Source organism: Ptychodera flava, chromosome 16, assembly GCF_041260155.1.
Source record: "Ptychodera flava strain L36383 chromosome 16, AS_Pfla_20210202, whole genome shotgun sequence".
Classification (NCBI taxonomy): Eukaryota; Metazoa; Hemichordata; class Enteropneusta; family Ptychoderidae; genus Ptychodera; species Ptychodera flava.
Genome location: NC_091943.1, coordinates 21,853,533 through 21,877,741, shown reverse-complemented (window position 1 = coordinate 21,877,741; position 24,209 = coordinate 21,853,533). Strand labels below are relative to the sequence as shown.

The 24,209-nt window shown below is 38.8% G+C and overlaps 2 protein-coding genes across 2 annotated transcripts; one reads left to right on the top strand and one right to left on the bottom strand.

The window, feature by feature from the left end:
• Positions 1-775: 775 nt before the first annotated feature.
• On the bottom strand, positions 776-1,819 carry LOC139152851 (uncharacterized). The gene has a single exon (XM_070726203.1). The coding sequence runs from the start codon at positions 1,817-1,819 to the stop codon at positions 776-778; it is 1,044 nt and encodes a 347-aa protein (XP_070582304.1).
• A 2,202-nt stretch (positions 1,820-4,021) lies between these two features.
• Positions 4,022-23,471, top strand: LOC139114303 (flavin-containing monooxygenase 5-like). The gene is made up of 8 exons (XM_070675932.1): positions 4,022-4,058; positions 5,935-6,196; positions 7,347-7,811; positions 8,869-8,924; positions 15,911-16,090; positions 18,564-18,780; positions 20,703-20,935; positions 21,741-23,471. The coding sequence occupies exons 2-8, from the start codon at positions 6,076-6,078 to the stop codon at positions 22,068-22,070; spliced, it is 1,602 nt and encodes a 533-aa protein (XP_070532033.1). The 5' UTR covers positions 4,022-4,058; positions 5,935-6,075; the 3' UTR covers positions 22,071-23,471.
• Positions 23,472-24,209: the final 738 nt, after the last annotated feature.

Here is a 24,209-nt window from a genome sequence, read left to right as displayed (position 1 = left end):
AATAAAGGTATCACCCGTATGTAGTCAAACTGACAGGGAGGGTGAAAAATACCCGAAAGTCAATGATTGAATAAAAAGCTACACTATAGCAGGAATGGGTGACTCTCTATTGAGTCCCTTTGGATACATGGTGTCAAGTAAAAATATCCACTTTGTTTCAACAATGTCCCTAGAATTTTTACCATTGTGATCACTGTTATGAACCGTTTCCAAGATAATGACTTTCATGTTCTTTACTGAATGGTTGGGAAGGTTAAAATGCTGACTTACAAATAGTGCTGGATTATCGAGATCATTGTTTTTACATTTTATCATGCTTCTGTGACCGGCCATTCTGTACCTTATTTTGTTTTTAGTTTGGCCAACATACTGACATAAGCATATATCACAAAATACACAATAAATGGCATTTTCAGTATTACAGTTGTACTGTCCCTTTATTTTGAAAGTTTTACCGTTGCTATGACTTGTTATGCTGTCCGTGGTGACCATCTGTGAACACATTACTCTGCATCTAGTATCATTACATGGCCGTGAGCTCCATTTATTCTGTTGTTGTTGTTGTTGTTGTTGTTGTTGTTGTAATCTGTGTCTTACAATCAACTGGCCAAGATTGGCACAAACTCTGTCCGAAATGAGGGGAGGTGTAGGGGAAACCATAGACATTCTTTCAGAGAGCTGCAGGATTTTATGGTGTCTTTTGGCTAGTTGTCTGACGTCTGGTCGCATAGGATTGAAGTCGTTGACCCAAACCACTCTATCCATGGATTGCTTTTTATTGTAACGGAGAAAGGATGATCTTACGAACTTCATCTATAATGGTTTGTATTTTGTTGCCCTGGTAACCAGATTTGATCAGTCTGTCCTTGAATTCACTGGCCCGTTGATCAAACCACATATCGAGTGAACATATTCTGCGCAATCGGATAACTCCACTGTATACAATGCTGTTGAAGATGTGTCTTGGATGGTGTGAAGAGGGAGACAAATATCTTCCACTGTCGGTAGGTTTGGTGTAGAGATCAGTCTCCACTTTCCCGTTCACTATGCTTGTAGAAATGTCGAGGAAATGTTGCTTGGTTTTACCATACTCCAAAGTGAACTTGATAGATGGGTGTATACTGTTAAGGTATTTGTGATATCGGAGCAATTTGTCTTCGCCGAGTGTCCATATACCGTGAAGATCATCAATAAATCTTTTGATCAGATCGGGTTGATCATTATAATTTTCGGTTTTTCTCCAGAACCAGCTCATAAAAATGTTGGCGTACATAGGAGCGAAAGGCGTACCCATGGCTGTCCCATGGATTTGAATATAATGTTCTCCACAAAACTCGAAACCATTGTTACGTAAGACAATATTGGCTAACTCAATGATGTCATCAGTATTGGTAGCGTTGAATTTGGTGCATGTTTCGAATGCATGTTTAAGTGCTTCCAGGCCCTCATCAATCGGGATATTGGGATATAAACTGATTACATCCAAACTGAACAGAAGAGAGTCCGCCGGTAACGTTGAAATCTGTGAGGAATTTGCTTGGTGAAGTTGATGTAAGAAGTCAGTGGAATCTTTAACTAATTCCCTGCAATACTGTGGTACTATATCCATCAGTTTGTGATGAAGCCATATGGATGCTCTTTGTGTAGGGCTATTGATTTGAGAGATAATAGCCCTAACTGGGGGTTTACGATGGAGGCTGGTATCAGGATTCTGGATCTTATGCCATTTTGCCAAACCATGCATATACGGAGTAGTGATGTTGTGTTCGTAGCAAATAGCTGCTGCTTCTGTGGCTGAGATTGTTGAATTATTTTCCATTTTATTTGCTTGTTCGACGATTTTAGCATGAACTGTAGGTGTCAAATCTTCACTAATCTGTTGATAGTATTTAATGTCAGACAAATGTTCTTTCATAACTTCTATATAGCTTTGTCTATTCCAAATGATAACAGAGCCACCTTTATCGACTTTGCTGATATAGATAGACGGTTCATCCCTCAGTTTCTGATTTCTTGTCTCTGTTCTTTAGTGATATTGTCTCTGCGGGACGACGTATCTGACTTGTATTGCAATACTTCTTTCATTTGTGTTTCACAGTATTTATCGAGCATTTGATCCCTACCTGTTCGTGGAGTCCATTTACTTGGTATTCTCAGTTCATTTGGGAGATCACAAGCATTGTTTTCATAGTCATTTTCAGTGTCGTGAAAGAACTCTTTTAATCGTAATCGCCGATGGTATGAGTGAGTGTCCTCAATGAATTTCCATTTCTCCCAGGATTTTGGTGTGGGTATAAATCCCAAGCCTCTGTTGAGCAATGTTGTGGCAGCTGGTGTGAGTTCTTTTCCACTATATTTATATATATATATATATATATATATATATATATATATATATATATATATATATATATATATATATATATATATATATATAAAAATATATATATTAACAGTGCCAAAGACAGACACGTAGCTTACTGTTTAGATGATGTCGATATTGCTTTTAAGCTATTGTTCAGGAAGGGGAAAGATGTCTTTATCGCGTCAACTGACAGGTCAACTAAGGTAAAATTGCATTTTGTGGTTACTTTCTTGAACTCCTTGAGCACAATGGAGAACGGGTAATTGCTAGCTCTTCGAGTGACCTCAACAGCGCCACCATTGACACATGCTATGGGTTTGTTTCGCGACCAATTTGTGAGCTTTTTCAAGTGTAAAAACGTACACCTCTGTAGCACCATAAAGCTTGTGAAGTCACGAACCTTATAAAGACGGTATCAAAGTTATTCTGAACATTCTACAACATCCCGCACCAGCGGAAAAGTAAAACGCTTGGATTAAGACTGATGTTGAAGAGTGCAATCGTATCTCGTCAAATATCAAATTGCCTTCGTCTGCTGGGAAAGGAATCGTCTGTTTGACAGGTATTTGACTTACTAGAACACATTTTAACGCCACATTCGCCTATGTTCCATCGGGGCAACTGTCATCTCATTCTGTGGGTAAGACCATATGCCTTAAAATGGGAAAAACTTTAGGATGTACCTCCGGTTTTGAGAGGAGATACCTTAACAAGCTCAGTGGCTCTTTGAGTGATGGGGAGAATGAAAATGCTCTCTAAAAGATGTCATTTTCAGGCATCCTTTAAAAGAGTTTTTTTTCTTTCATGTCCAAGTTAAGTTCCTTGGACGCCATTTAGAACCCTAAAAATAATGAGCAAACGTTTAAACATGCGCAATATGATGAGGTGCAGGAAACCAGTGATGTGTAATACTGCCCAATTTCTTAGTTTGGGTGACAATTCTTGGTGTTGTGTAGGAAAGGGGATTGGAGGAGGATAACTTTTTACAAAACCATCCTTTAAGGAGGATATTAATCTGTCTAAAGGAAAGTGCTCTGTTTTAAAGAATCTTATTTATCCCGTTAACCACGCATTAATATTTACGTTACATTTCCCGAAAAGGTAATCGACGAAGATATTTTTCAATAATAACATATGATCTAGTCGGGGAGATCTTGGTAAATGCATCTGAACCAACTGATTTTAACGAGATCCTGTCACATCAACAAGTTTTCCACAGAGCATTACTTTGAAACGTTCGTCAGTTTTGCCAAAACCAGAAACAAAATATAGCTGAACAAATATCCACACTGATGGTCATATCATTTGCCAGGCCTATATAGCTTGTTTGTGTAAGCAATATAGAATAGGACTTTTTTCAGAACAATTCTGCCTATACCCCATATCATAAGTTTGTTGCTCGTTCGATATAAAACGTTTTCAGTCAGTATAAATTATCATTTTATACGCAGATGTTTTACGCTGAGAAAACAGTATCTATTGGAGATTAGATTAAATTGATGTCAGCAGCTCATAAGGTAGTACCTTATGAGCTGCTAACGAGTTATTTGGTCAGGGCCATAAGCCCCCACGTTGGTGATCGGCAGAACAAATTACGAAGGCGATTAGGGAGGGCAATTAACAGGTATGGACTGTTTTCTTTGAAATACTTTACAGATAGCTAGGGTAAAGTAATGGTACACACTACACACAGGTAAGGCTTGTATAATGAAAAAAGATTAATACGTGACGTTTATTGATCATATTCATAACTTCTAGACGAATATTGCTTGCAATACCCTTTGGGTAGACTGAAGTGAGCGATTTGATTGGATTTTGGGGTTACTTATAAAGTAGAGGTTTAAGCTATTGTTTCGCAAACATATCCAGTGTTCGCGGTGACTTTTTTCTCCTCGCGTACGGCATACGCATTAGTCTGCTAAAATTGCGTATTGCTGGATTTGAGTGCGTAATTTGACTTCCGCACTCGATTGATGAAAAAAACTGACTGCAAAATACAATGTGCCATTGAATAAACCTACACTAGTCTACACTACATATTCGGCATAGAGAAAGATAGATAGAGTGGCAACGGGTATTGTTTAAGGCGTGAAGTGGTTACGTAACCCATCCATGTTCGCCTCGCCTCAGGTTGCTCTCGCCTCTCTTTTCCGAAGAGTGCCGACCATGAATCCTTCGGTAATTTTCGGATTTTCGCCAATTGTTAAGCGAAAGTATGTTCGGCAAAGTTTGTGTTGTTGTTGTCGTGTGGTGCTGGAGCAGAATTGACGTGCTGGCGAAAACGGGAGTGTTTTGAGCTTCAGGAAATGAGTTTTACCGTTTTAAAAATTCCTCTCATATTTTTATGAATATATAATGAGTGTATTTGAACCAAATTGAAAGTCTTTTATCGATACTGTTTGGTTTTACTCAATGGTTTACGGTCAGTCATACCGTCTTTTACACGTGCGCCAAGGAAGTACATGTTTGTGAAACTGCTGGCGTGTTATGTTTTGATTGGCGTGAAGCAGTGTTTCTGGCCTGAGAGCTCACAAAGTAACTATGGTCGCTACGCGACTGGCAGTACGATGCCATCCCGTCGTATTTTTCGCATAATCTCGTGTAATTATCAACCACAAACAAAGCCTCCAAAAGTTTAACACCTTTGAAGCTCATTTTAATATGAAAAGCCAATAGTCTACCGAGACGACCATGGAACAAAAGGCATGCAAGTGTTGCCACTCTGTCCATATGTTTCTCTGTGATATTCGGATTTTACGATGTAACATTATTTTAATGAAAACAGTTTAACGAATAACTTGAACAATCTTGAAACGTAACGGCGAAGGGTATACATGCGACCGTCAAAACACATCGGGTAACCCAAAAGTTAGAGTTATGGCAGCTTATCCAGACACTTCTGCAGTGTTCAAAATTTATTGGGATTCCGACGAGCTCTACCGATGAATCATTTTTTCAGGGACTCGTATATAGAGCAAAGTTGAAAGAAAACAGATTTGTCTGCTTAGACGCCATGCTGCATATGTGCTTGATCAAAATTTGGGAACAGCGAGACGCGATGATCGTGCACGGTTGGCATTTATATAATTTGTCGCAACATTTCTGTCAATCACACTTTGTGTCATAAGTTTCAGAAACTATCGCTCGCCTGAAAATTAGCAACGTAATTCATAGGCACAGCTGACAAGATAACGTGCCTAACGTGATTACGTATGAACTACGATGCCGATTTTTCAGACAACGCCCAGAGAATCAGAAACTTTCCATACAAAATGAGTGATTGACAGAAATGTGTTGCAACAAATTTCGTCTGGTTGTCGCCTAAGGTCAGTCGTAGGGAGTGCTCTCTTCGGTGTTATCCTTTGCGTATAGGAAACGCATAACAATGAAAAAAAATGCGTAGAGAGTCAATTTCAATGCGTAAATACGCACGATTTTTGCGTAAACGCGAACTCTGATATCGTATGAGTGCGACAGATACGTGTCACGTGAAGTTGGGTTCTGTCCTTGAAAACGAGTGTATGACCTCAATTGACCCCGATCGTTCTACGCTTGCGTACTACCCCAAGGTCATCTTTGAGCAGTGAGCTAGGCTTGGACACAAGGTCGATGAATCAACCGGTTCTACATTCCAAAAGAAACTAGCTAAAGGAAAGCCAAGCAATAGGCCTTCATTATAATATTCACGACGATTCAACCAAGGGTGGACGATGAAACCAATGAACAAACGTGTTGCCGTCATCGGAGCTGGCGCTTCAGGTTTGGCCACTATCAAAAGCTGTGTCGAAGAGGGTCTGGAGCCAGTCTGCTTCGAGAGGCACGACCAGCTTGGTGCGTTACTTCGTTTTTTTATTTTCTGCCGCCAGTACAACTTACCGAAACCGCTATAGAGTTTCTCGGGCAACCATAGACCATGAGGTCTATGGGCAAACGGATCATTTTCTTGTGGTTGGGTACTTGCGAAGTTCACATGCAGTATTGTGCATTTATTGTTTACCTCAATGTTTCTGTGATAACCAGACCCTTGACTTGAACCATGCGTGTCGTTGTCATGAACAGATACGTCAATGCATCTGCATCAAGCGCAACCTTGACATGTTAAATGGAAGGCTACTTCCGGGTTTTGTTGTACCGTGTGAAACAAAACGCGATAAAACGTTGTTGATGATGGCTGTGGTTTGTATGGCGAGTGGCCTTGCAGCTGTTGATTGCGTTTGTAAATGCTGTCAGGTGTTTCATTTGAAAATCCCTTCAGCCGTGTCCTCAGCTAAAATTTCGATGTTTGTACCCGGGTACCCATTTTACAATATACTGCTGTACAATTCGCAATTGAATTAAGCTTCAAAGACAAGAAATTGACCTTTTGAAGCTTACAGTTTTCTAGCGGTTAATGAGCTAAGAACCCCCGTAAATTATAATTTTGGAAAGCCTAGATATAGGGGAACATTTTGGTTACCATAGTGTCACCATTGTTTACATCACTATCATGTGACAGGTAATTTGCATAACCTTTCAAAAATCGTTTTTTTCTATGTCAGGCAGTCCACATGTGGGTAACCACAATAACCACAAATTGCAATATCTCTACGAAGAAATATCAGACAGTCTGTGAAGCGAATTGAAGTGAAGAGAAAAGTTAGCATATGACACCGTAGAGTTCCGTAAACAGTTACAAAAATTCGAGACGTCATCAATCAAATGAGGATATAAGGCGCACTTATTTTTCATGCATGTCATTTTTGCTGCACTACAAGTAGTTAATCCCAAGTCTACAAACTTGTAAGACTGTAAGATGGGTGAAAGTTCTGGTCAATAGATCTCCGAGTGATCAGAGTTTCGCAAGTGGGGATGAGGGCCAGGGGATGGGAGTCGGCTTTAAATGATGTTGTTCTGAACCGGGGTTAACTAAGGGTCACTTTGCGATTGTAATCGAACCGTAACCCCAACTGACATGTTCGGACCTATTTTCCATGCTTTACAGGTGGCCTGTGGTATTTCACAGAGAAACTGAGACCCGGTCAAGTTGCCGCAACGTATCGTTCCATCATCACCAACGCCTCGAAAGAGCTCTTGGTATTCTCCGATTTTCCTCTGCCGAAAGAAACGCCTGTATTTCCATCTCGGAAGAGAGTCTACAAGTACTTGAAGGATTATGCAGACCACTTCGGACTCAAGAAGTACATCCGTTATAACTGCAACGTCGTACAAGTGGTCCCGGCCACTGACCACGCATCATCTGGTAAGTGGAATGTGCACTTTCAAGACGAACGCGGACAAGATGGCGGAAAAATTGAAACTTTTGATGGAGTAATAGTTTGCTCAGGTGGATTTGGAGACATTTACGTTCCTCAAATACCCGGAATTGAAGAGTTTCAAGGGCTTACAATGCACAGCAATCAGTACAGAGAACCATCTCCCTTTGAGGGAAAGCGTGTTGTCGTCGTTGGTGAGTATGACAATGATTGATATCTAACAACACCCTTTAACTCACACCTATTTAGCTAAATGTTCTGTACACACGCACACACACACGCACAGACAAACACACACACATATATATTACACACACACACACAAGCACACACCAATATATATATATATATATAATATCAATATCTATATACTTCAAAGTATATAGATATTCTCGAGGGAAATTACAGTGTTCGGTGCCAAAAGCAGAGCGTTAAATGATAACACACGTTACTTCAATCATCAGACAGAGTGATTGGTTCAAGTCGGTGATTTTGTGAAGTCATTTTTATTGCGCATAAGTTTTACTTTCTATATATAAGTCTTTGACCGCGATGGCTGCAATATTTACGATCGTAAGGTGCCTTCACCGAGTTGTATGAACGCTTGGCATCTGCGCACATGTCGAGTGACTTGTTAAGTTTCAGCTGGATTCACCCCAATAACTCATCAATGTTGCGTTCTCAAAAACAGTCGACATCACTGCTCCATCGCATTTTACAAAAAATATATTCATTCACAGACTAGTCAAGATAAGAACCTATTGGATGATTGTGAAAACCTGTGATGAATTTTTTTAATTTTGAGAACTTTTTTATTTAAAAGAGAATGCGCTTCGGATACAGATATTCACACTCTCAAACTTTCACAATACTCTTTTGGTCTACCACTTGTTGGGGCTCATTTTGAAGCTTGTGGAGTCAAAGTTTTCACTGACTTAGTTTTGTAAATATCGGGACATTTATTTTCCTCATCGAGTTACAAAGATAAAACTGGAATGGCGGTCATTTTAAATTTCAAATATCGGTAAATATTAGATTAACTTGCTTTTTTCTGGAGTACCAACTTGTGTAGTACCAAATTGACCCCCGATTTTCATTCTTGATTTCGACATGGAATGTTTAACTTCCTTTCCAGAAAGTTCGAGTAAAACGTTAGGTCTCAGAATTCCGAGGCGTGTTCTAGCTTTTCCTTTGTAAAGCAAACCAAATTTCCCCGTAATCGTTTGTCTGTATTTCATTACTTTATATTAGGTGCTTCCCATACGGCAGGAGAAGTGGCATGTGAACTTGGGCGTCATTACTGCAAGGTAACATGTGACAGCTTGCTTGTTAACGAATTCAGTAATGTTTATCTACTTAGTCGAACTCGCAACCTAAGGTACTTATACACTTAGTAAAGAAGGCAGCGATCAAAGCTACCACATCAGTCTCTAATAGACCGCGATGCAAGAATATTGTAATATGGGTTGTGATAGCCTCAGACTTGGCCGAAATATAAGATCGGTGAATCAACAATTCGGCCCGAAATATAAGATCGATGAATTAACATTATGGCAAATGTTTGCACAAAAACGAACGTCGATCTTGAATTCATTCTGCCATCGCATTACCTTCTCGTTTGAAGTGCGCCCTTCCGCGTGTTAATGCTTGAACGCATAGGTTCCAGTCCCAACCGTCCGGAGGACTTAGGGATGGACCATTAGACCTTGGGAGGGGGGGTGGTCACAATGAAATTGTGAAAATTTTTTTTTTTACTATTGTAAATTTCTGAAATTTTTTTTTCCAATTGAGATTAGCTGTGCAAATTTTTTTCAGAGTAAATTTTCAGATTTATAATTTTTTTTAGTTCATCGCTAGCGCTGTCTGAAGATAAAGGGCAAAGATGTGGTGCCAAGCACCACAAGCGGCCACGCAAGCGGTCACGGGGGGGAGGTCAGGAGAGGGGTGTCCCCCTGGTGCTGTCGGAGCTTTTGAAAAATAGAGATTAAAATGGTGTTATTTGGTGGCACTTGGGAGTAATTTTGCAGGGGGAGGTCAGGAGGGGGTGTCCCCCTCCTGCCGTTGGAGCTTTTGAAAAATAGAGATTAAAATGGTGTTATTTGGTGGCACTTAAGGAGTATTTTTGTGCGGGGGGATAGTCAGGCGGGGGTGTCCCCCTCCTGCCGTTGGAGCTTTTGAAAAATAGAGATTAAAATGGTGTTATTTGGTGGCACTTTGGGAGTATTTTGCGGGGAGAGGTCAGGAGGGGGTGTCCCCCTCCTGCCGTTGGAGCTTTTGAAAAATAGAGATTAAAATGGTGTTATTTGGTGGCACTTGGGGAGTATTTTTGTGGGGGGGGATAGTCAGGCGGGGGTGTCCCCCTCCTGCCGTTGGAGCTTTTGAAAAATAGAGATAAAAATGGTGTTATTTGGTGGCACTTTGGGAGCATTTTTTTTGGATTACACATCTTCCTCTGAAACATGGTCTTCTTGCTCCTCAGTAGCTTCCTATAGTTTTGAAAATTGACTATTTTGTTTCCTGGCTTCCCTTTCTACTGCGTGGTGAAACGCCTACATTCACCCCACCAAACATCATGCATATCTCATGATTTACAATTGATTTTGACAAGCTGAGAAGCTAAAATAAGCTAAATAATATAGTTAAATTTGCATATTTGTGTTTTAGAGCAATTGTTGCCCTTTTGATCAAAACATCTATTTCTCTGTAGCAGCATGTCCAAATTGATTGGATGTGTATATATGTGTTGAAATTTCAATATTTGTCTTTTTAGGGCAATTTATGCCATTCATGGTCAAAAAATCTGTATTCTCTGAAAGGGGTTGTCCAATTTCTTTGAAATTTGCTACACAAAAACGATTATTCATGCAGATTTATTCAGTATTTGCTATCGAGAAACTTTCAAAGTTCAACCCTTTTGTGTGTTTTTGTGTTGGGATTTGTTGGATAGATGGCGGCATTCTGCGTAGTGTATTGTTGAATGTTAAAACATGTGTTGCTGTTGTTTTTGAGGCTGTGTTTTTGAGAAAAAAGAATTGAAAATGCCTTTTTAAAAGCAAAATAATACATAATGACTTGATATGTTGTTTTATCATTATTGACGTGTTTCTACTTGTTCACCCATTCTTGCATTCATCATTGCAATGAAATGCTGTGAAAAAAATAAAACTGATGTGGCCTGCATCTGTTTACCTTGATCTTAAAAGGCAAATACAACTTTCTGTCTTGACAACCATACCATAGTTTCAATGTTTTACCTAGTGTACCTGCTTGGTTTGTACGCAGGAAACAAGTAGAAAACAGGCTCTATAATTTCAAAATTTCAAGTGATCAGAATACAAAAGTCCTGAAAAGATAAGATAAGTACAACTTCCAGTATAAGGGATACAGTCACTCTAAATGTATAAATTAAAATTAAAAATGTGCCAGGAGGATGTACTAAAAAATACAGAAAGTTGCTTTCTGTCGGTAAAATCTAAAAAAATTCAATATTTTAAAGACTTTTGCAGATTTTTTTTTTACGCCTTTGTCTTCTTATTTATTTTTTTTTATTTTGCAAACTAGTTTGAAAATTTTTTTTTTCCTAACTTTCTGCTCTGAAAATTTTTTTTTCTGTTTTTGACCACCCCCCTCCCAAGATCTAATGGTCCGTCCCTTATAGGTTTGGTCATGTCCGTGCGCGCGGCCGTCCGTCCATTCACGCAGATATCTCAGCGATGCCCAGAGCGATTTCATTCGAACTTGGTACAAGGATTACTCTATATATGTCATACATATGTACGGTGATTTGTTTTTGATCCGATCGAATATCGCCGTTTGAAGGCTATTTTGTTTCCTGTATTTGATGTCGGAAATTTCTCAGCCATACCTTAAGCGATTCCATTCAAACTTAGTACATGGAATACTCTCTATATCATATATACGCAGGTCGATTAGTGTTATGGTCCGATCTAAAATGGCTGTGTGGCAGCCATTTTGTTTCCTGTATATGACGACCGTGCGTCCGTTCGCGTAAATTCTAAGTGATACCAGTAGCGATTTCATTCAAAGTTGGTACTTGTATAACTCCATATCTCATACATATGTAGGGGAGGGGGGTTCTTTTCTATCGGACGACAGATGAAACCCGGACTCGCAAATAGTTAACAATAAACACTTAACTATTTATTAAGAACGCTGGTGAACACAGAGTAGAGAGGACCTGAACTCGTCATGTTCCATGGAAAATCGAACAATAAGCACAACGCGGTAAAACCTCGCTTTCCTTTCCCAAAAAGGCGGGCAAGGCAACACAGAACTTTGTATCAAAGTTAGAATAAACATGAACGTCATTGGCTAATTCTCCAAGGTCATGCGTGGAAACAAATCCTGGTTTTCGATGATGTTCGCACGGGGATATCAAACAAGTTTAGAATCCTATTTAAGCATCAAGCTATAGCATGCAAAATACGAAGCATATGAAACATTACAAATACACTCAACAATTCCAATCTTTCAAGACAACATATGCACGTTGATTATTTTTTTGATCTGATCAAAATTGGCCGTGTGGGCCGTTTTGTTTCGTGTATATGATGTCCATCCACAGGGTCTCCAGGATTCATCCGCAGGGACTCAAGGATGGCCAATTAAGAGATAATATAGAATAATGCTATGTCAATGCACAGGGGCTCATGAGTGCAGATATCTCAGACATGCCTGAGCCGATTCTTTTCAAACTTACTACAAGGATAATACACTATGGCATACATATGCAGGTATATTTATTTTGGTGTGGCATGCATAATTGGTGCTAATTTGCACAATTAGGGATTAGAGCACTGTTTCTGGATTAGAGCTCTGTTTCTTTGATGAAACTTTGTATAGATGTTGGTGACACAGAGTTCTAATATCACACAATGACATATCAGTATTGTGTCAATTGGTAATTTGCATATTTGATGAATTTTTGTAATAAGGGTGATATGTCTAGAAATACTGCAACAAGTTTAATGAAACATGGTACAAATCTTCAGAACACAGTCCTACAATAGTGTACAAAGACACTTAGCAGTATCATGTTAATTAATCGCTAATTTACAGATTTCACGGCTTTTCCTAATTATTGGGCTATCTCCAGAAGTACTGCTTTAAATTTTTTGAAACGTGGTGCAGATTTTGATCTTTCTGTATTGTAATGCTATATTAAGACATTAAGGGGTATAATGTCGATAAATTGCTCATTTGCATATTTAATGAACGTTCATTATTAGTGTGATATATCTTAAAATGCTGCATCAAAGTTGATGAAACATATTACAGATTTTGTTCTTCCAGTAGTGTAATGGCGTGCAAAGATGTGTAGCAGTTTCTCTTCAATTAATTGCTTATTAGCATATTTAATGAATTTTCATAATTAGATTGATATGTCAACAAATAGTTCGACCAATTTTATGAAATTTGGTTGGGCTCACATTGCTTCAATAAACTTTAATTTGCATATTAAATGAACTTTCCTGATTAGAGTGATATGCCCAAAGTGATATGTCAAATTTGATGAAATATGGTACAGATGTCGATCTCTGAGTACTGTAATACTGTGTAAAGACATTAAGAAGTATCAGGTCAATTGATTGCTAATTTGTATATTTTATGAACTTTCATAATTAGTTTGATGTGTCTAGAAATGTTCCATCGAATTTGATGAAACGTGGTAAGGATGTAAATCTTCCAGTTGTGTAATGACGTTAAATGATATGTAGCAGTATCGTGGTACAGATGTTAATCTCACAGTACTGTAATACTGTGTGAAGACATTAATCATCATGTCAATTAATTGCTAATTTGCAAATTTGATGAACTTTCAAAATTAGTGTAATATGTCTAGAAGCGCTGAGTCAAATTTGGTGAAACGTGGTACAAGTGTTAATCCTCCAATAGTGTAATGGCGTTCAAAGATATTTAGCAGTGTCATGTCAATTAACTGCTGATTTGCATATATTATGAATTTTCGTAATTAGGGCTGATATGCCAAGAAATAGTTCATCAAATTTCATAAAACTTATACAGATTTTCTGCTCTCATTGCTTTAACAGTGAATAATATGAGGTTATCCCTCGATATCACCTCTTGGTGGGGTCGTATTGCTGCTCGTGCGGTTGTGGGCCGCATCACACTCGTCTTCGACTCGTGTGATGCGCCCCACAACCGCACGAGCAGCAATACGAACCTACCAAGAGGTGATATCGAGGGATAACCTCTTTATCATATACCTATGCCCACGTTATTGAATGAATAAATCTCGTATATTAAAATATGATACGTTTCACTGTGGTTTTTCTTGATGGACTACATTTGTTTGCGTCATCTTGCTACGGCGGATTGATATACTAGCGTCTGACGTAATCTATCAGCTGGCTCATTGACAATTATTTTACGGTTGAGCAGAGAAATGCTTGAACTCTGTCATCAAACATGTAGGATATCTACCGAATCCGTACGGTACATGCAAGTGTTGTGTTTGGTATTATTTTCCAGAACGCATTTACCATGAATACATGATATTTTTGAAAGTTGTGCTTTTGAATTTGCCGGTCCTCCGACGTGTCTGATAGCGCTTTTGCTTGTCGTCTGCGCGTCTGTGCTTATGCACGGACGGAACAGCTGGTCTGTCATCGATCTGTCAGTGCCCGTACGGTGTGATGCTCTGCTCTTTAATTTGTTCAAATTGGTAACACTACTAGCAGGTTAATCCGATATCGACACATGTGTTTTATTTAGTTACCCAGCATTTCCCTATGCTTCAAAACCCTGCCACTTTTGGAGACAGGACATGATAATCGTAGTCAAAGTCAAAATCATAGACGGGCACCATGGTTTGGATTGGTTGGGGCGCCACCATGTATGTAGTCCGGTATGCAAATCAACAGGTCGTATCAGGCTTTGTTATGTAAATCAACAGGTCGTATCACTTTTTCATATGCAAATATTCAATTGAATGAAAGAAAGACGTGCTGATCATTCCTTTCATATGCAAATCAACAAGGCGTATCACTTTATTGACATGCAAATCAACATGATAAATCATGTCACTGAACTCAGCACAGACAAAATACATGGCATAGGTATATGATAAAATTTGATAACACAATTAAGTGACACTTAGCAGTGCCGTTTAAATTAATTGCTAATTTGCACACGTAATGGATTTTTCTTTTTGGAGTGAATGTCCAGAAGCACTGCATCAAATTGTATGAAATCCGGTACAAGTGATAATCTTTCAGTGTCATAATAGAATGAAAAATATTTGGCAACATCCTGTCGATTAATTAGTACTTGAATCATTTAATGGCCTTTTGTAATCAGGGTGGCAGCCCAGATTGGTTTTACGTTTTCACCACCATGGAGCTCATTCTCGGCCATTAAGCCTCATCGTATCGTAGTACTTGTAATCACAGACCTAATTAATGAACATGACTCTATCCTCGCCCTCCGAGGACCTGTAATCAAATTACCAATTAACAAGTGGGGACTGTGTCATCAACGATGACTTGTGTCCATGTCATCAAAACGTGAATCGTGGCATTCATCACTTGCAAAAGACTAAGTGACTTCATTTCCTGCCACTATTTTGATGATTTTAGTTTTCCAAAAAAAGATGTTACCACATTTTTATGCCCGCGAGGAGTTGTATATAAACGTATTATCACAGTTTCATAAGAAAACGACAGTAAAGAAAGTGTTGTGGATTTCGGTTTCTGGTTTTTCACCAAGAAGTACAGCTAATGGAACTTTGTTTTCAAAGTAGCGGGACAATATTTACAAACGCAATAGCCTTCGGAAAGGGCAGTTACGATTTGAGATATCACGCACGTTACAGTACTGATATTATTATGTTAGTGTATGCAGCTGGCAAGCTGAAAGGAGATATTAATGGTAACAGTCGTCTTGACTGCGCCTGTGCGAGTTTCTTGTTTACAAACAATAATGTATTTCGTGCACGATACCTAGATGCACCTCATTATCATAGCTGCAACATTTAATTATACGATGTAGATTATGACAGACATGTTCTAACTTTCATCAGTCACCATTGTACCTTGGATACAGTGTTAACATTGGTCGTATGGGTCCCATACGACCTTTGAGCGCAGTTCCGACGACTGTGTATCCCTTTAAAGAAAATGATGGCAAAATATTACGATATTTCATTACAAAAAACACCTATGGGGACTATAGGGCGTAAGGATGACTATGTTGGATACACCCAGCCTCTGTTTTCTTGTGTGTAACTTCATCGTGTACTACTTTCATATAGGTTTACTTGAGCATGCGCAATGGGACCAAAGTCATTCCACGTCTCACAAAGCACGGACTTCCTTTCTGTATGAGCGGCATCAACAGGGCCTATTTAACCTTTCTGTCTAAAACTGGGAAGAGAATTTTTGAGGAACACACGAAATCTCGGATACCTGACTACGAACTGTATGGATTGGCAGTGAGTATTAGTACCGTTTAATGTTGCTATAATGAGCTCGTCATCTGATGAAGCTTTTCATCAGGTTTTTTTTCTATTGCTGGATAGAAGTGTGAAATTTTCTCATTATAAAGTTACCACGTGATGCAGCGTATTGATGTATTGATGTTAGGGGATTATTGAAACACTAGACCTGTCTGAGTTTCTTTCCCTTTGTGTAATTACATAGACCAGCTTTAAGACAATGACTTGGGTATGTCTTGCGATATGACAGCGATATGGCCACTACGCGACCATCACCCTGTGACAAGTTTTACCATGTCGAGGCCTACCTTACCCAATTTTGTTTAAACTTCCACAAAGACAACAAAATAATGGTACAAGTATGCTCGTCAATTTATTTCACTATATGATCTTAGAAAGCTACTGGGGCGTTCTGTTCTTAGATTTTATCATGTTGGAGGTCTTTACTCATAACGATATGCGCCAATCGATTTTGTTCAAATTTAATGTATGGAGAGTGTTCTAAAAAGAGTCAGTCCAACTACAACCATAGAAGCCAAACGCAGAGTGCGGGAACACACCAGGATCATGGCATAGAAAAGTGTATAAAGAAGGCAGTTCAACAAGTATTCTTTGTTTTCTTGATCTTTGTTTAAAATATACCGACTTTTCAGCAACACACAAATTGCCTTCTTCAGAGTAAAAGCTAACAAATAAAAATGAGCACATACAAAAGTAAAAACCAGGGTGGTAAAAAGTAAACTGAGGATTGAATCGAAATCGAATGAAAATTACAACACTTATGAAAACTGGAACTACAGTAAGCCAAAACTGCAGTAGTACAAAACAAATTAAAAACAAGTTATGATTTAAAAGCAATAAAAAGAGCTATTACTGAAAATCAAAGATCAGTAAACTGTGTGAGAAACGAAAAGAGGACTTAAGAGACATATTTACAAATATATATACACAATCTGCAGTCGTAAACCTACCCCAGTCTTAGAAAACTTCAATCAACTCGACCACAGTCTTTCTCATTTCCATGCTAGTGGTCTACACAAAGTACACACCGCGAATACCCGCAAGAAGACTATGCGAACGAAAATACATTACAGAAATTGACACACTTACACTCAAGGGCATTAACCAGAGATAATAGTAAACCCATTCTCCGCGGTTTCAACTTCTCCCCTTTTCCAACTACCTAGGGCACCCTTCAGTTTTGACTATTTCTTTCCATCTAAGGAGTCCCCGCCTTGAACTTGCCCATTCCGACCCTCCACTTCAGCTAGTACAGTTCCACTCTCCACACACAGGTCAGTTTCATTCAATTTTGCCTTTGTTTCAACCACATCTCTTGTTTCAAAGTTTACTGATCTTTGATTTTTGGTAATATATAACAATAATTAACTTTATTCACACCTCAGTAGGCCACCGGCCCTTTGTGCCATAATGGTAACATGCATATACATTTAGATCAAAGTATCGGAGTTACAGAAAAAAATATTACAACTACTTTAAACAGTCGTTTCTTTTTTTAAATGCATGAAATACAAATTTTTAGTATTGGCTCTTTTTAATATTTTTAAATCATAACCTGTTTTTAATTTTGTTTTGTACTACTGCAGTTTTGGTTTATTCGCTCACTGTAGTTCCAGTTTTCATAAGTATTGTAATTTTTATTTGATTTCGTTTCAATCCTCACTTTACCTTTTACCAGCCTGATTTTAACTTTTGTATGTGCTCACTTTTATTTATCAGCTTTTACCCTGAAAAGGCAACTTTTGTGTGTTGCCGAAACGTCGATATATTTTAAATAAAGATCAAGAAGACAAAGAGTACTGGTTGAACTGCCTCCTTTATACACTTTTCCTAATGTAAGGACAGTGTAAAATGATTCACATATGTCGATTTGGTACATGATACGATCCAATATGGCAACCTGGTGACCATTTAGATATAACATTTTAATGTGGCAAAGTGATACTCGGATACGCATGATCGTAGTTTCTTTAAAACTTAGCAAAGGACAATGTACATTGTACCATGATAAACCTGTGCAGTTACCGAGCATTTCTAGCAAGTGGCCTCTTCCATCTTACGTATCAAAGGATTTTACACCCGACCCTGATTTTTCAACTTTTGTAGAAACAACGCGATGCGTACATGCCCTCGCTTGTTTTTCAATGCCTGTACTTAACTATTTAAATGCACAAATGGGTCACCACAAGTTAATTTTCTTAAATCAGATACAAGCATTAAAAGCACACATTTTCGACCACATATGTATAAAAACGTCACGGAGAAATTCTAGTACTGTGTACCGGATTACACTTTATATCTGTGCGATTTCACCCTTGAGAAATGTACTTTCACTAAACCTCTGTTGTAAGACGAAACATTTGAAGTCAAGGTATGCGATAAGAACCTACGCCGTCAGAAACCTCTTCACATTCGACCACCCACCCACTTTCAACGTCTTTCACCACAGGCGAAGAACCGCGGTCAGCCAGTGTCCATCATGTCGAATGATGAGATTCAAGACAGTATAGCTGCTGGCCAGGTGGAAATCATAGACGAGATCGTTAGCTTCACCAAGACAGGAGTGATACTGGCTGACGGTAGGACAGTATCCGATGTTGACCTTGTCATTTTCGCTACCGGCTACTTGATTCACTATAAAATGCTGGACGAGCAACTTATATTTGGTAGGTATGCAATTATATCTAGCCAGCTCTCAGAATTTTGTAGTTAATTAGTTTGCTATATCATCTTCCCCTTCCCGATATCAGGCATTTCTCAGCTATTCCAACGCTCCATGTGACCCAATTTCATATTGTCAGTTCCTCATAGACGATCACATAATCAATGTGAAATTAAATATGTTTATGATAATTTTCCCATATTTGTTTGTGTTTACCACATGTAAACCTAATTGTGGTCCCAAATGTGTTCACCTGTTTTGTTTGGAGGTCAAGCCATCAATCACGAATTGAAATCTGAAGAAGTTGGAGCCGATGTCGTGCTTGCCATTATGTTATCGCGTGTGTGGTAGCATATACCCCTGTTTTATTTTATATTATATCATAACAATATATTGATGGCGCAAATACAGAGATCTGATTGGTCGAGACGCGAAAAGAACCTTGGTATATTGGCGGTATACCACGGCTGGCATGCGCCCGAGCTCTCAGCTTGAGCAAAAATCCGTTTTTGACGTTCCACGCCAGCATTTCAATATACTTTTATGATATAATAGCAATAAATCACGCCCAGCGACGGTATACCATGAGATTTTGACCAGTTCACGACATATATGCACTCGCTATCGCTCGTGCATATAATGAATGAATGAATGAATGCTTTATTTCACCAGATACTTCACAGTATGTACAATAATGAAAATGAAAGAAACTGTCTTACTGAAGTTGTACAAAGTCAAAGAAAAGAAAGAACATTGCAGTATTGTAAAATCTGGTGGGGACCATGAAAATAGTCTAAAAGGACTAGTCGAGTTCATGGCCCCTGAGTATACTAATAATTATTCAGTACAAGCTTAAGTGTGATGGAGGATAGAAACAAACACAGTTTTAATGTAGATTCAGTAAGTGATGTTTCAATGCGGACTTGAAAACTTGTCTACTTGACAATTGTTTGAGATAGTCAGGCAGGGAATTCCAGTGTTTCACAGCTGCATACCTAATGTTATGTTGCGAAATTGTCAAATTTGAGCCTGGAATACGAAAATGTTCAACTTGTGTTAAACGTGTTGGATAAGAGTGCTTTGGAATCTCAAAATAGTGTTCAACTGTATGAGGAAGATTGTTATTTTTCAAATCATAAACAAACATACAAGTACAATATTTACTCAGTTTGTAAATATGTAAAATAATCAGTTTGTAAAACAGAGGTTCTGAATGAGCAATAAAGTGAGAAAAGGTAATTGAGCGAACAATCCTTTTCTGAAGACGAAAAATTGGCTCTAAAAGTGTTTCCCCAAACTTCCTAACAATACATTATATGAGATAAGATAAAAGCATTATATAGTTGAATGAGAATGGATTTTGGAACATAGTGTCTTAGTCGTGTAATTACTTCAATGACCTTTCGTATATGATATTTCCATGACAAAGATGAATCTATCGTAACCCCTAAATAGCTGGCACAAGAAACTTGTTCTATTGTATCATTTCCAATTGACAGATTTCCTTCAAATGTGGTGTTTCCCTGACGTGTCTTTATGATCATATAATTGGTTTTGTCAACGTTGACTGTGAGTTTCTTGGCCGTACACCAACTGATAATTTCATTAAATTTGGAGTTAATTTGAGTTAGATTTACATTCTGGGTACGTAGAGATTTGAAAATGTTTGTATCATCTGCAAAGAGTCTACAATTAAAATAGTCAGTTGAATTACAAATATCGTTAATATATACCAAGAATAAAGTCGGACCCAGAATGGAACCCTGCGGTACACCACATTTGATTTGCCTGTAACAAGAAGATTTACCATGTGTCGTGAACTGGTTAAAATCTCGTGGTATACCATCGCTGGGTGTTCTTTATTGCTTAATTCTTTATCATGCCCATGTCTGATTTAATCATTATTCACTCACTGCCAATTTACAGACGATTCTGGCTCCCTAAACTTGTATAAGTACATTCTGCCGGTGGACTTGGAACATCCAACTTTAACAATAGTCGGAGTGCTGTCCACTTTTATTCCCACGTCTTGGAGTACCTTCGAATTGCAGGCACGCTGGTCTGCCAGACTGATTGGAGGCAAAATGAACGTGCCGTGTAAACAACGTATGCGGGAGGACATCCGACGCAGACCCCGTCTGACGAGACACTACAAAGTGGTAGGTGAAATAATTATCTTTTTCTTGATAAAAAGTGAACGGAGACAAATATAGCCGTAGGCAATACTTTTATCACACCTCACATATTATGAAGTTATTGTGATTGGCCGAGACTCGGTTGCTCAAAACACGAGTGACAAAATATGGCTTGGGTGATATAGCCGGGTCGCGTGCGATGGCATTATCATTTTGAGTCGTCTCACTCACAAACGACATTCATATAACCATAAATTCAATGCAGTTGTTTCAATGACGTCATCAAAAAGAATGTTTCAGACTAATTCTGCTCCATTAAAGGGCCAGTAACTCTAGTTTTGGTGATTTTTCACTACTTTTGTTTTTAATTTTGTAGTAGAAACAGAACTTGCAATTTATATACAAATTGAAGATCGTGAAAAAAATCATCAAAAGTCATATCAATTTTCTGCAACTCATCGAACATAATTTCTCTCTTTTTTATAAACTTACCAAGAACGTCATTCTTGGTAAGTTTATAAAAAAGAGAGAAATTATGAAGATGACATGTTTTCCCATGTCTGCCTCTTTCTTCTATCGTGCGCCCTCTTGAGCTGTAGACTCAATGTGGTAGTTCAAGTACATATTCTTGAGCATGGTTGTGTGGTTTTCGATGACTGTAGATTACTGGATCCACGTGCAAGCTAAGCCATGTTACGAGTGAGCATGACCCTTGAGCTATGTTTATTATTCAGCCTAGAGCAAGCATACTACTAACATGACGCTATGCTGGAAGTATATTCATCTACTTTTGAATCGGCTTGCTCATTTTTTGCTCTCCCATTCGCAGCTGGACTGCACCCTTTACCAGGATGAGTTGGCAAGGGACTTGGGAGTTCTACCGAGCGTGCTGAAGCTGCTTGTTACTGACCCGAGATTGGCATACGCTTTCTACTTCCTACCACCGGTCGGTGCGTGGTATCGCCTTCAGGGTCAAGCGTCGTGGACGGGGGCAAGGAACGCCATTCTCAATGTATGGGGAAACACACTTTACGCGATGAACCCTCGCAGCACAAAACGGACTTGGAAGATGAAAATCATTGAACATAGGCGTTTTATATTGTGTTTTTCCGCCCTTGTATTGGCAACAATCTACTTCAAAAGGACATACATGACATGAGTTTGTAAATATTTGTAAAGCACACTTTTTAGGCGCTATTTTCGATTTAGTGTCACGGGGGTAACGTTTTCACGACCTCATATTTGCAGAGTGTTGGCTTCAGAAATGATAGAGGCGGTCCATGTACACAGCCTCGATCCTATTTTCGTTATCAGTTCGTTTACAGCGTTTTTACACTGTCTCTCAATCAATTCGAATTACGAACATAATTTCAAGGACTCAATCACCATGTACATCTCGATGTACATTCTCTACTCAGCTCCAATCGGACAATTAAATTAATATAGTATTTTTTTAAAAATCCGCCTGTTATGGAGCTAGGTTGGCCGCTCTATACACCGAAATGTTATCTCGTATTTCAGAAGACACAGTTACGGTCTGTTCGATCACTCTCCAGGTTTTTTAGGTGAAAGGTGTAAAACACTATAATTCTGATGTCCTTGCATCAGATTTTAATGAAACGGCTGTATAGTTTCTGCAACTTTTTTATAATTTTTTCACCATGTTTGTTGTGTATATCAACCACAGTTTCTTGTCCTGCTCCATGATACGCAGTATTCAGCTTGTCAAAAAACCGTGGGTGATTCAACATGACTGATGTTTTAGGAGTACAACAAGACTTTGCAGTCCACATGCAATTGCAAAACAAAACAGGGAACACAATTGGAACTAATTTGGGATAATTGAATATTCATATTTTTCAAATTTCTCAAAAGTGTTAGGTGCCCTATAGCTGAATGTTCCAAAATTACAAATTACTCAAAAAATAAGTGTGTAACTTAAAAAGGAAAGCAGATGATATTACATTTGCAGATAAAATCGACATTACTTCACCATCCAATTATCCCAAATTAGTTCCAATCGTGTTAGGGGAAAATATCACCAGAAGATACAGTTATTGGCCCATTGATGCGAGTGATATATAGTTTCTACGCTTGTAGAACAATAAGATTTTAGTTGTGTTTCCCTCGGAGTTTGCGACGATGTCACTTTGCGTATGTTTTCGGAAAGTTTGCCTTCTGTTCTACACAGATAATGGGAGAATCATTTGGTTATTTCGGAATATTTCATTTTGCCGTCACTGAAATTTTGTAATGTTTTACAAAACCTTCACACAACAGGACCGTGTAGCATGTACCAATTGTTTTACCAGTCGTGTTAAAACAAATGTACCTACGCCCATGAGGTGTGGATTAGATCACACGATCACACGATTAGATCACAGATCACATTTGAGAGTTCAACATACATGTAGATGTGTCGTATTGAGCTCGAATTTTGAGATTGTATCACGTGCAATTCTTATAAATTTTGCTATCTCTATTGACCTTGGGTATTATACATATAATATGATACTAAACGTATGATTGATCAATAAAAAGAGTCAAAGTTTACTGTGTACATATATTTTGACATCACAGTGGCACAGTGCCGACCGAAAACAGACACTACGTCGCTTACTGTGTAGATTTAGTATAGATATTGCTTTTAAGCTACATGTGTTTCAGAAAGAGGAGGGCGTCTCAAACGCGTCAATTGACAGGTCAACTAAGATAAACTTACATTGCGGGAGGCTTTCTTGAACGCCCCCTTGAGCACAGTTGAGAACGGTTCATGGCAGTTGGGTCATAGTACTCTTCATTGTGGTCCAGTGCGACCTTAGACACTCTCACAGCCCCTTCGTTCGCTACGCAGTTATGTGCCCTCAACGGTCTTTTTAACAAGCGACGCTCACCGAGCCAGCCGAGTGCTCCCTAACAACGTCATTACATACTATGAGTATCATACAGAACTCTATCCAAACCACTACCTTCTACTGACATCAACGCTTCATGCGATTGACATTATAAGAGATGGTTTGGGTTTATACGATCGAATTTCTTTACCTGTACCTCTATTTTGAAACGTTCCCTAGACAAACAATCGGCATGCAGTTTTCTCCCCTGTAGCAGTTTTTAAAGTGACGCCAACAATACTTTCAATGCTTCTGCTGAGGGAACTCAGCGATAAGGCTTGGTATCTGTTAATGAAAGTTACAATTCCGTTGGTGGGGAGGGGGGACACTGGGATGTTCCCTCGAACCTGGCGAGACGAGCCTCATGAGTGACCCATCTATTAATCGAGCAACGGACACGTGAG